We start from the raw sequence: 12,668 nt of genomic DNA, 5'->3' as shown, positions 1-12,668 counted from the left end.
AGTCCTCCATTTCAAGGAACGCTCTAACTTACTGTGCTAGTTATTTGTCTTGTTGCTGTGACCGGAGACCTGACAAGAAGGTATTTGAGTGCAGGTGGGGTGGCTCAGTGGGCAAAGGTTCCTTCTGTTGGGTGCGGTTTGAGTACAATGAGGGTCAGCCATCTCACAGAGTTTTAAGAGCACAGTTCTACGATAAGAAGTGATTGTGGCCAGGCGGTGGTGGCGCACACCTTTAATCCCAGAACTCGGGAGGCAGAGGCAGGTGGATCCTTGTGAGTTCAAGGCCAGCCTGGTCTATACTGCAAGGCCAGGACAGCAAAGGCTACACAAAGAAACTCTGTCTCGAAAAACAAAACCAAAACCAAAAAAAAAAAAACAACAACAAAAAACAAACAAACAAAAAAACACAACAACAAAATAAGTGATTGTGAAACTGTCAGGATTTATAGAAACCCATCTCCACGTCAGGCTGCTGCAGTGCGCGGTAAACCCTGTCCTTTCATCTGTTTAATGTTGCAGTAAACTGGCTAGATCATAGCCGGACATTCAGAGAGCAAGGGGTGGATGAAAACGAAACGCTGCTTCTTCGACGGAAATTCTTTTACTCCGATCAGAACGTGGACTCCAGAGACCCTGTGCAGTTGAACTTGCTTTATGTCCAGGTACGGTATTTACTGATCAGCCAACAGGCAACTCTGACCTGGACTCACCTGGGAAAGGGATTCTCAGTAAGATGCTGTCTAGTTTAGGTTGACTTGTAGGCATGTCTAGATTATGTTAATTGAGGTGGAAGGATCCGCCAACCCAACGGTGGGCGGTACTATTCCCTAGGCAGCAGGTTCCTGATTGGTTAAGAGGGGAGATGCAAGCTCAGGGCTCCTGACTGTGGACTTAAAGTAGATAAGCAGCTTCCACCCCCACCCCCACACCACCACTGGTGGGCTGTAACCTAGAATTGTGAGCCAAGTAAACTCTTTATCCCTTAAGTTGCCTTTTCCCAAGTATTTTATCGTGGCAACGGAAAAGGAACTAAAGCATTAGGTGACTTCAGGAGACTTCTGCCTGGCCGTGTGGTAAGTAGGTGTCCAGCTCTGGTTATCCAGAGGAGGCCCTCACTGGTCCTCTCCGAGGCTTCTTGGGTTGAGACCTAGTAGCCATCACAGCCCTCTCGCTGGCCTTGGGAGACAGTTGGATCCATTTACCTCATCATTTCACAAGCTAACATCTTAGACTACGAAGGACTCTTGGCCTGCAAATCTTTGTATTAGCTCTGAGCTATCTTCTCAGTCACCTCTTAGGTCTTTGCTGTTAACTCATTGCTTAAGTTAGAAAATCACTTCACACCTGAGCTGGGGTCTCCCAGCATGTGATGTGGGCTTTACACTTGGTTACCCGAGGGCTTCTTTTCACTCGAGAAAAATGCTACCTGTATTCCTCTTTAGAATTTAGAGGGCAGTATTTCTTTAGAATCTCTTCCCCCCTCAAATTCCTTCTGTCCTTCCTTTCACTTATTTGTCTAACATTAGAAATAGTGCAGGGTGTGTCAACTGCAGCCCTACCCTCCTCCGCGCATGCCTCATTTATGTAAGCATTTTGTATTGACAAATCCCCTTACCTGTTGCATACTTGTCTGTCTGTCTGCCTTGTCTGCTCTTGGATTTAGCCAGCAGAGGAGGGTGGTTGTTGTAACCCAAACCAAGCCCACTGTAGGTCTAAAATGTTTACTGTTGGCTGCCTTCTGCAGGAGAGGGGGTGGTGATGAGCGAGGCTGGGGAAGGGACGGGAGCTGACAGGGAAGTGAGAAGAGACGTACACGCATTCGGAGCCCAGGGTGATAGCTGAGAGTGCGTGTCTCAGAGGATCCAGGCTCGTGTAGCTAGAGGAAAGGAAGAAGGAAGGGCAAGGGGTTAATAGCAGCAGCCGCCATGACTCAGGAGAGCCAGAGCAGAGCTTTCAGCACAGCAGTGCTGATTGTAAAAGCCTGCTGCCTTGCTGTCCCTCCCTGCATATCCTCAGGCGGTACTCTTGTCTGGGTGTGGCTGGACTGCAAGTCTGTCTCTGTCATGCATCACTGGTCCTTGGATGATTGGGATGGCTTCTTTGTGGGGATATATATATATATATCTATGTATATATAGATATATAGATATATATATTTTTTAAACCAGCTTTATGACTTAGGCTCAGGTGAAGCGAATCATGTTTGTAAGTCAACCCATATGAATCAGAGCAGCATTTCACAGGGTTTCCATCGTCTCTTCATTTCTCATGGTCTGCCTTTCTACCTTAGCAGTAGGGTTTATGTTTTGTGTCTTCTGATAATCCAGCTGCTACAGCCCTTGCTCACTTTGGGGCAGGGAGGAATCCTGAATTTCGTTTTCTTTTAGGCCTGATTCTCCCTTACCCCAGCATTCACCATGTCCCGGGTGTCTACAGTATCTGTCCTCTGAGTCAGGAATTATGTCACTCGGGAGAAGCGTGACGCTTTCGAAGCCCTCAAATCTCTTTCCTCTTCTGTGTTTTTCAGGCTCGGGACGACATCCTAAATGGCTCGCACCCTGTGTCCTTCGAGAAGGCATGTGAGTTTGGTGGGTTCCAAGCCCAGATACAGTTTGGACCTCACGTGGAGCATAAACACAAGCCTGGGTTCTTGGAGTAAGTGCCCCTCCCCGTTCTCCCCCTCCCCTTTTTCTACGGTTTAATTTTGAGGAGGGACCCAGGAGGCACCAACTGATTGCAAGGTTGTTGACTTTCATGCGACTGAGTTTGGAACCCCACAACGCAGGCTTTTGTTGGTAAAGTAAGATGTGTAAAAATACAGATCAGTGGCTGTCGACACACCCAGTCTTCATTCCTGCAATAGAGGATTCTTTCTTAGCTGGAGAGTCTGCGACATCTGGCCGGTTGGTCCCTCGTCTAGCTGTTTTTCCATGCTAGGCCCTTGAGCAGGATAGTGGCCAAGCTAGCTCAGCAGCCTAGATTTGAATTCTTTATTAGACTGTTAAGAGCTCCTGGTCCCTTTGAGAGCACCGTGTGCACGTGGAACACTGTCCATGCCCTGCTCTCCCATCTGGTTTTTGGTTCTCTTTCCTAGGCTGATAGGGTGGTTTCCTTTCCCTAGCTCTGTGCTCTGGTGTCTGCATAAGAAAGCTGACCCTGCAGATTCACTGTGGCCATGGGAAGCATGGGACCTTGGCTTCACTTTCTTGGGAATACCCTGCCCGAAAGGCAGCTGCTTCCCTGGGGTTGCCTTACCCCTGGCATGGACCTAGGCTGTCCTAGGGGCTTTTATGTATTGCTTCCTCTGATGGTGTCCTTCATCTGCTGTCCTTCCTCCACTTCCCGCTCTGTGTCTATTAGTATAGAGCATTTGGATGATGGTAAAAACAATCTCCCACTCTCAGCAGCGCCCACTGTCACCTAGGGTGCAACCTGTAGGAAGGTGGGAAGTGGGAACCTATGGTGAATGCTGCCAGAGGGGGATTCAGCTTTCCCAGTGGGTCGTCTGGGGGTGCTGCGGGGGGCTGAGGGGAGAGGGTAGGGCGGCAAGCCCTTATTTAGCCCTTTACAGTCTCTTTGGCTGAATGTCGGAAGCAGCCTGTGCCCCCGAGAAAGGAGAAGACCCAGCTTTTCTCCCAGGTTTCTCAGCACAACTTGCTATGTGGTCCAGACCTAGTTGTCAAAGGAAAAGAGACTGCAACACTCGGCTGAGTCAGTGAACCCCGGGAGCTCTTGCGAGATGGTGCTTTATGCTATGATGTGCGTCCAGCGACCTTGAGCCTGAGGTGGCCTTGAACAGTTCCTGTTAGTATTCTTCAGTGTTTCCCAGATGAGTTACATGGCTAAGTGCTCCTCTGGGCCCGTCTCTCTCCACGGCTGGGCTGGCTTCCTTCCTCTGGAACCTGGGGAAATGGGCCTTTCTGTTCTGCGACGCTACATGCCCTTGCCGAGGGCACCGTGCGTGCGTTTTCATGGATTTCACAGCCACACATTCGAACATCTCACTCGCCCATCTCTCACCTCACAGTGACTGCTGAATGAATGGGAGAAGTGGGGGGCAGGTTAGTGAGACAAAGACCCTGTAAGTAAAGTACCTCCCCCCTTGTTTTAGGTTTTTCATAGCTGCAACCATGTCTGGGCCTGCTGGGAGAGAGATGTACCCAGAAGCCTCGGAGAGCCTGATGTGCTCCTGGGCATCTCACGTGGGCCCTTTCTCGATGTTGGGCAGCTAATTCTCAGGGTCCCGACGTGAGTGGAAAAGGCCAGAGTGTATGCGGGAAGAAGTTGTTAGCAGAAGAGCAACGCATTCAGTCAGACGGGGCTGAGGCGGTAGCTCATCGGTTAAAGTCAAGCACGAGGACCCAAGTTTGATCCCAGCACCAAGCCAAACGAACAGACAAAACAAAACAAAATCTGCTTGGTGGCTTGCCCCGTACCCGGCAGCATGAGAAGGTGCCGACAGGAAGATCCCTGGAGCTCACTGACCAGCCTGTCTATGTGAGAGCCTTTGTCTCAGACAATAAAGTGGGAAGAGATAGAGGGAGGCTCTGGCTCGTCAGCTTCTGGCTCCCACACGCGTACACCCCCACACAAGACCATCCACACACTCGCACACTCTCCTTTGGCCTCCTTCTGGATGTCATGTGTCGTGTCACCCAGCTTGTGACAGGCATGCCTTTCCCTTGCTGCTGGCCACTTGTACAGCTCTTAGTCCGGCTCTGGCATGACAAATGCCACTGCAGTTCTGGTCCTGGTGCGTGTGCCGTATACTCAACACCAACCAAAATGTCCTCTCCTCGGCCATCTGGGCATCTGACAGCCTCTGCTGGGCAGTTGTGATGCTTAGGACTTTCCTGTCCCTGGATGAAGCTTGTGCCTCTCTGTGGTTTCTGTCCCTTGGCTCTTGTTCTAAATTAAAACAAGCTTGTTATGCCTGGTAGCAATTATTTCTCCTCTTGCATTTGATTTACTTTTTAATTAGACCAGATCTAGGCTAGCTAATGAAGCTTTCTTATTTACTGTAGATACTTAATTGTGCGTGTTCTTGCTCTTACTGTATTGGTGAAGATTGCTGAAGAGGTCAGACCCCTCTTAATTAAAACAGGGCCACACTCGTGGTGTGTAGATCGAATGTTGGATGCCGGGTTTTTGCATAGGCTGTCCCTGGTGACTGGCTGGACCTGGGTTAGGGAACTTAATAGGTTTACTGTTGTTGTTTGTTTGTTTGTTTGTTTTGCCTGTAGCCTTGATCCCTGCTATTCACCTAAACAGTTAAGAGTTCACAAGCTTACCGATGGGAAGGTTAGGCTTGTGAGAGGGCCAGGGTGAGGAGAACCACCGAGAATGTCAACCCAGTAAGTGGTGAACAAGATGTGAAGGAGTGAGCATCACGAGTGGATTTTCTATAATTTTGAAAAAGTTCTTGTCTAGCATTTGTGTTTCCTATCTGCACAATCGGGACTTTTTTTTTTCCCCTGAAAATGTCTTCTAACTCTCTGCAAGCTTTTCAGTAACTTCTAGACTCAGTATCACATTAGTAAAGATGCTCATTTTGAAAACAAAAACAAAAGCAAAAAACAAACCAGAAACCAGTGCCAAGCACGGTGGTACATGCTTGGAGACTTACAACTCAGGATTATCCCTGCACGTTGGAGGCCAGGCTGGAACTGCTTAGAAAGTTTTAGGCAAGGACAGACAGGAAGGTGCTTTCAACTACTGGGCCAGTTCTGTTGCATTAACTGCAGGGTGATCTCTTTAAATACTGAGTACGATCTGCTTCTAGAAAGAGAGAAGAGTGTGGTGCAGGAAGCGATGCTGTTGAGAGAAACTGACACAGTGTACATCAGTCTAAAGAAGGCTCGACTCCTCCATCAGCAGCAAGGCCCATCATTGTAATGACTCCCTTCGCGGCCCTTAAAAGCCTGCGGAGAATGTTAAGGAGTGTTGAGTAAAAGCCTTCCACGGACCTTTCGTGTTGGCAAGAGTTACTCGTAGACTCGAGACATGAGGTCATCCGGTGTAGGTGTGAGCTGCATGATGATGTGACCTGCTAGGAGATGAGTGCGGAGCGTTCACTACGTGAGTCTTCCAACATCTTAGTGGGCTTCAAGTTGTTCATCATCAAATTATTGAGTGGAAGCTGGAAGTGGTGGCACACACCTTTAATTCCCAGCGCTCGGGAGGCAGAGGTAGGCAGATCTCTGTGATTTGAGGCCAGCCTGGTCTACAGAAGAAAATGCCAGGACAGCCAGGGCTACAAAGAGAAACCCTGCTTTGAAAAACCAAACCAAACAGCCAAACAAAAAAACAAAACAACAACAACAACAAAAAACCCTAATTATTGAGGGAATGCTTCTGTGTAAGAGCTGGGGTTCAGTTCTCAGCATGGCAAAGCTGAAAAATAGAGGGAGCTGGAGATTCAGCTGAAGTTGGCAGGATGGTCGCCTAATATGAACAAAGCCCCGATGTACACCTCTAACCCCAGGCTCTTAGAGGTGGAGGCAGGGGGATGGGGTCAGGGCCATTCTCAGCTGCATAATAGGTTTGAGGCCACAAGCAAATGCTTTGTCACAGTGTGTGGATGCTTGCCTGCTGGTATGTGTGTATACCCCATGCATGCATGGAACTGAGGAGAGCCAGGGCTCCCCTGGAGCTGGAGTCACAGATGGTTGTGAGCTGCCATTAAGGTGCTGGGAATTGAACTCCAGTCCTCTGCAAGAGCAGAAAGTGCCTCAACCGCTAGGTCGTTTCTCCAGCCCCAAGTAATTTTGAAAACCCCAGGGTATCACATTTCAGAATGTATGAAAACACCAGTGACTTCTCAGAGGAAACAAGACATCCCAGAATATGCTTCTTCGTGTTTAAAAATACACCCACAAAGAGAAACCGGATATATTGTTATTCATAGATACATGGAGGCATACGAGCACGTTAAAATATCCGTGAGAAGGAACTCCAAGAAAGCAGCTCCTACAAAGATATCAAGAGGGAACCAGGTTTGACACCTGCAAACCCAGGACTCAGAAGGTTGAGGCAGGTAGATTAGAAGCTCAAGGTCACCCGTGGCTACCTAGTAACCTTTGGACTACACGAGACACTCTTCAAAGAAGAGCTTGCTCAGTGGGTAAGGGTGCTTGCCGCACAAGCACAAGGACCTGAGTTCAAATCCCCAGCACCTGTGTGGCCACCTGAGCCTACGAACCAAGGGCAGTGTTGAGGGTAGGGCACAGAGACAGGAGGATACCTGGGACCTGCTGGCTGCCAGTCTAGCTCCAGGTTTATTGAGAGACATTTGTTGTCTGGATAACCAGACAGAGTAATAAAAGTAGGACATCCTTGAGCGTGGGCCACACAGTCGCACACAGTGAATCAGGTGCATTGCCAAATACGTGGACTTCTTCATGGCAGGCTTATAAACTTCACATTAACATCACTTTTCAAGAGGTAGTTGCAGTAGTCTGGCTCTGCGACAGGAGCCTGGCCCACATACAAAGGGTGGGGATGGAGCATGTGGCAAAGGTGAAATTCCTAGGTGTTCACCCCAGGCAGAAAGGTCCCATGCATCTGTGTAAAGATGGTGTCCATCGGTGGGAGGTGGGGTGGACAGGCAGGCAAAAGGCAGAGCAAGGTTCTGATTGGTGGTTCCAGGAGCCGCTGCTCCCTGTGTGGCTTCCAGGCAAGTATTTACTGAGAAAACAAAGCAGCCCAAGACATGAATCCATGTTCTGAAGGAATTCAGAGTGGACTTGGAAATTTTCCCCCACAAACTCTAGATAATTCCATTTTCAACAAGCAAGGCTCTTGGCACAGTCGGAGGCCTCGATCAGTCTTCGAGCTGGCGTGAGTTCAGACGGTATTTCCCCCCCTTCCGAGCTCTGTGCTTTTGTGGAATCTTTGGCTAGAATCTGTGTTTTCAAACTCACAGTGGAGGAGGCCTTTGGACCTTGGCTCTCCTTCAGCTGGGTCTTGCTCCCTCCCCCTCCCCCTCTGCCCTACTGCATTAAAAGTAAAATGCAGTTAGGGACACTTGTCCGCACAGCTGTTTCCTTGTTTTTTTATACCTGTTCTGTGGATATCACAGCCCAGAGCTCTCCTGCCAGGGCAGTTAAATGACCAATGGCACATCGTCACCATGTCTGTTCCGTGTCCTAGCCCTGCTTACTTGCCTGGTGACTACCAAACTAAGAACACAGCAAACCAGAACGATCGATATTAATCCAGAACCAGGCCGTCTCTGAGGTTCCAGGGCAGTGGGCTGGGCTGGAATTAAAGGGTGTTTGGACTAGTTTTGGGTCACAAAACCACTGTGATGGTGGCGTAGATCGTCAGACCAGTTCCTGGGCTTCTTCTGGCTGCTGTGGTTAATGGGTCCCTTCCACACCGCAGGGGTTGCTGCTCCTGTGCTAGATTTAACAGGAGGGGTCTGTAGGATGCCAGGAGGCCATTAAGACCGTGAAGATAGGACCTCGGGATACAGTCAGGGTTCTTCAAAGATGGACGAGTGTGCTCATCACCTGGGTGAGGGCTCGTCTCTCCAGTCTGGAGGGTGGTGCAACCCTCACCAGATGACTGACCATAGATGTCACACGCCCTTGGCTGCAGAACTGTGAGACCAGCTTTCTGCTCTTTGTGAGCGAGCCAGGCAGTGGTTGCAGACGGGCCGTGTGTCTTCCTCCTCCTCCCTTAGGGTGGCCACTTTGTGTGACCACTCCAGGCCTCCCAGCTCATCCCCGACTTCCTTCAGGCTGTGGCCGTGCTGCAGGCCACCAGAGCTTACCCAAGGCCTCTCGATCACATTGCGATCCTGGAATCTGGAGTCAAGTCTAAGCGCTTCTGGTTTGTAATTTGAGCTACTTGCCCACTGCTTGTTCCTCTGTCTCTCCCCCTTCAGATCCAGGGCTTGCCGACATTTGCCACTCAACTCTCCACTGAGCATGTTAACAGGTCTGGTGATGCTGAAAGTTTCCAGCAGGTTCTTTGCTGGTGCTGATGCTGCTGGTCCAGGGACCACACTCAGGGAAGCTTCTAGAATACCAACTAGAGATGCTGTTGTGACTGTTTTGTGACTGACATTGACAGAAGTGGCTTCCCAGTGTCGTTTGGTGGCACTGTTGCTGCTGTATCCCTGCCACTCCTTGGCTCCTGTAAGCTCTGCTTGGTGGACACCTCAGAGCTCTGTGTGTTCTCTCTGAGCCCTCGCTCCTCATGCATGTGGCACGTTCTTGTCAGTTAATGTAAGCAATACCAGTCCCCTTTGGTCTTCAGGTGGTAAGTGCACCTTACAGGTGGTGATTGCTTCTTCGGTGGCATTTCTAGGACGTGTGGGGACAGTTGACATTATCCCTAGCAATAGCAACCTCGCTGTAGCACTCAGTGTACTGCTACAGCAGGAGGCAATTTGAGGACTCTCCTGTTGGAGTTACTAGTCCAGACAGCTTGATTTTACATAAGAAATTGGGGTTTTATTATATGTACAGCAAAATAGCAATCAGCCTTTAAGGAGGCTCTGCCTGCTCGGTAACACGGACGGACCAGAAGAGAGGTATATGAAATCAGCAAGACAGAGAAATTGTGAGTCGCGCATGGTGGCGCACAGCTTTAATCCCAGCACTCGGGAGGCAGAGGCAGGTGGATCTCTGTGATTTCGAGGCCAGCCTGGTCTACAAAGCGAGTCCAGGACAGCCAAAGCTAACACAGAGAGACCCTGTCTCGCAAAAACAAAAACAAACTGGAAAAAAGAAAAGAAAAGAAAGAAACCTGGTCTCACATTGTAGCATGCTACTCATTATGTATCCCGGGCAGACCTCAGACTTACAGTTGTCTTTATACCTCAGTGTCCTGAGTGTTGGAGTTACAGGTATGTGTTCCTGAGATGATATTAAGAATTTTTAAGCCGGGCGTGGTGGCGCACACCTTTAATCCCAGCACATGGGAGGCAGAGGCAGGCGGATCGCTGTGAGTTCGAAGCCAGCCTGGTCTACAAATCGAGTCCAGGACAGCCAAGGCTACACAGAGAAACCCTGTCTCAAAAACAAAACAAACAAACAAAAACAAACAAACAAAAAAAGACAAAGAAATTGCAAAACTGCGTTTGGAGGAAGGAAATGTAACTGATTGACAGAACACCTGCCTGTGGTGAGCATGGCCTGGGTGTGATCCTCAGCTGAGGGAGAAGAGATGAAGGGAAGGGAGGGGCAGGGAGGATGGTTTCCAGGGAGGGGGGCAGGGAGGATGGTTTCCAGAGTGGGTGTGGAGAAGCTGGAGCCGTGATGGACGTTAGGGCAGAGCTTCAGTTCTGTGGACGAATGACTAAAGAACAGATATCTCTTATAATGTTGTCTACTGGACATTTGCTAAGAAATATTTTAGTACTTTATTCCTGACACACGCTGACATCGTGAGATGATGGGTATCCTAATCTGCTCGACTGTAGTAAGCCTTCCAGTATGTCTGTGTCTTTCAGAGATACTGTGTACCTTCAGGTATAAACAGTAAAAGTAAAATTGCAACCTACCCTTAAAAGGAAAGAAAATGAAATTTCGTGAACATCTGGTTTTCTTCCAAATCTCTCTTCTCTGATTCCTGCAGCTTCGAGGCATTTTTTTTTTTAAATAGCCCACCTGACACCACGTCACCCTTTCTGTGTGGTTTCGGGTGGTGCCCTTCATTCCTCTCCTCTCTTCCGACTTTCAAATTCCTATAAAGGGCAACCTGAAGGTGCCAGGTGTGCAGTGACTAAGTCAGTGTCTCTGAAACCCGTGAATGGATTTGGAGCTGACGCTGCTGGCACTGCGACCTTGCGTGACTCATCCTCCTGGGGCTCAGCAAGTCCTTAACTAGCCCAAGTAAAAGAAGGAGAGAGCAGGCGCTGCGACATGGCTGCCCGTACACACACCACGTACACGCACAAGCAGTCACAGCAGCATAGTAAATGATAGTAGACAAGTAATAAAATTTAAATGTTACAGTCAATATTTTGGTTCAGATGTCTTTTCTTGCTCATTTTATCGTGAGGTGTTTCTCACTAGGACGTCTGGTCAAAGGACTGTTTTCCAAAATTATTTAGAGACATTATTATCTATTTCGGAGCAATAGTGCCAATGGGACATACTGTTAAGTTTGTCCCAGTTTGCTGTAGATTTTTAGCTATTTCTTTGTGATTTTGTGAGCTCCACGGTGAAAAGCCCATCTGGTTTCATCCGGTCTGTTCTTGCTTTCCCTCCTCTTCCCAGGGAAAACTATTTTCATTAGTATTAGACTTAATCTCCCATGATTTCTTAAAAATATAAAATTGTTTATACTTTTTAAAATCTAGGAAAATTATCTTACAGGAAAAAACTTTTCCCATTCTTGAAAAAGGACACACACTGTACTGTCTGTGTATGAGAGACGTCGATTGGACCCTTTTTTGGGGGGAGGGTAGTCACATTAGTCTTTGTCTTTGTTAAAGTGCATCCTAGGATACCGCAGCCTTAATTGTGCCATAAAATACTAAAAGCATTAGTGACTGAACTGAGAGTTTTACTAAAACTCAGAGTATGATAAATGCTGTTTCCTCTCCCCCTCCCTCTCCCCCTCCCTCTCCCCCTCCCCCTCCCTCACCTCCTCCCCCTCCCTCTCCCCATCCCCCTCCCTCTTCCCCTCTCGTTCCCAGTCTAAAGGAATTCCTACCAAAAGAGTACATCAAGCAGAGAGGAGCTGAGAAGCGAATCTTTCAGGTACTGGAAATGTACAGAAATGTGTTATTCTCTCCCTTCGTCCTCATCCGTCCTCACAAAGTGCGGCACACACGTGGTAGTTTTGTGCCCCGTGCGTGTATTCTTACATAACGAATGACCAGAGAGTCCAGAGCATGAGAGCGGACAGCTCTACTTTGGACAGATTTATTATCTTAATTCATACTTTCTTGCTAAAGGTTACTTAGCTCTTCTGAGAAAAACGTGAATACATTTCATTTCAAAGGCATTATTCTGGTAGCGTTGAAACAGGGTGACGGGCCATTAAGCCGCATGGGGAAGGCACAAAAGGAGCCCTTTGTCCTGAGATTTGGTGTTTGAAGCTAGAGCTGGGGAACTTATGCCTTTGGAAAATCTCGGATTATTTTTAAAGTCACTGACTTGAGTATCCTAGACAGTTGCTATAAGAAAAGCCGGGCTGTCCACGTGACCTTGAAACACTCCAGTGAATCCAAGTACTCAGTCTTCTTTGATTTTGAAATGAAAATACAAACTAAAATATAAACTGTGAGTGTATAAAACAATTTTATTCACTATCACTTCCAGATACTGTTATGTTCAGACATGTATATGCCTTGCTCTATGAAAAATATATATTCTGAGTTGATGTTATAAGGACCCCTACCTGTCCTTAGAGGGACATCTTTCTCGCTGTCATTTAAAATATGGACCCTGGGCGCTTTGGGATATTGGGTCATTCGAGGATGCAGTTGTGTTTGTGGGCGTTCCTCCTGCTGCGCTGAGTATGGCCATGGATCCTTACGCTCTGCTGTAACCTGCCGGGGAAGCCCTGCTCTGGAACTTTCTACTGAGAGTCCCCAGTCAGCACAAGCCTGTGTCATGGGGGAGCTGGGGAGATCTCCTGCAGACATGTCACTGAGTCCTCACCTGTGTTCCTCATCTGTAAGGACCGCCTCTCACAGAGTCCCCTGC

At 48.4% G+C, this 12,668-nt stretch overlaps 1 protein-coding gene across 1 annotated transcript in view; it reads left to right on the top strand.

Moving 5' to 3' along the window:
- The window catches only part of TLN2 (talin 2), a 269,148-nt gene that overhangs the window by 94,404 nt on the left and 162,076 nt on the right, over positions 1 to 12,668 (top strand). The window contains 3 exon segments of the mRNA XM_084781229.1: positions 520 to 662; positions 2,528 to 2,655; positions 11,654 to 11,717. Coding sequence (XP_084637355.1) covers positions 520 to 662; positions 2,528 to 2,655; positions 11,654 to 11,717 — 335 coding nt within the window.

Source organism: Acomys minous (genome assembly GCF_964271855.1).
Source record: "Acomys minous genome assembly, chromosome: 5".
NCBI lineage: Eukaryota > Metazoa > Chordata > Mammalia > Rodentia > Muridae > Acomys > Acomys minous.
The sequence above is the reverse complement of the archived record's forward strand: the minus strand, read 5'-3'. Positions and strand labels throughout refer to the sequence as shown.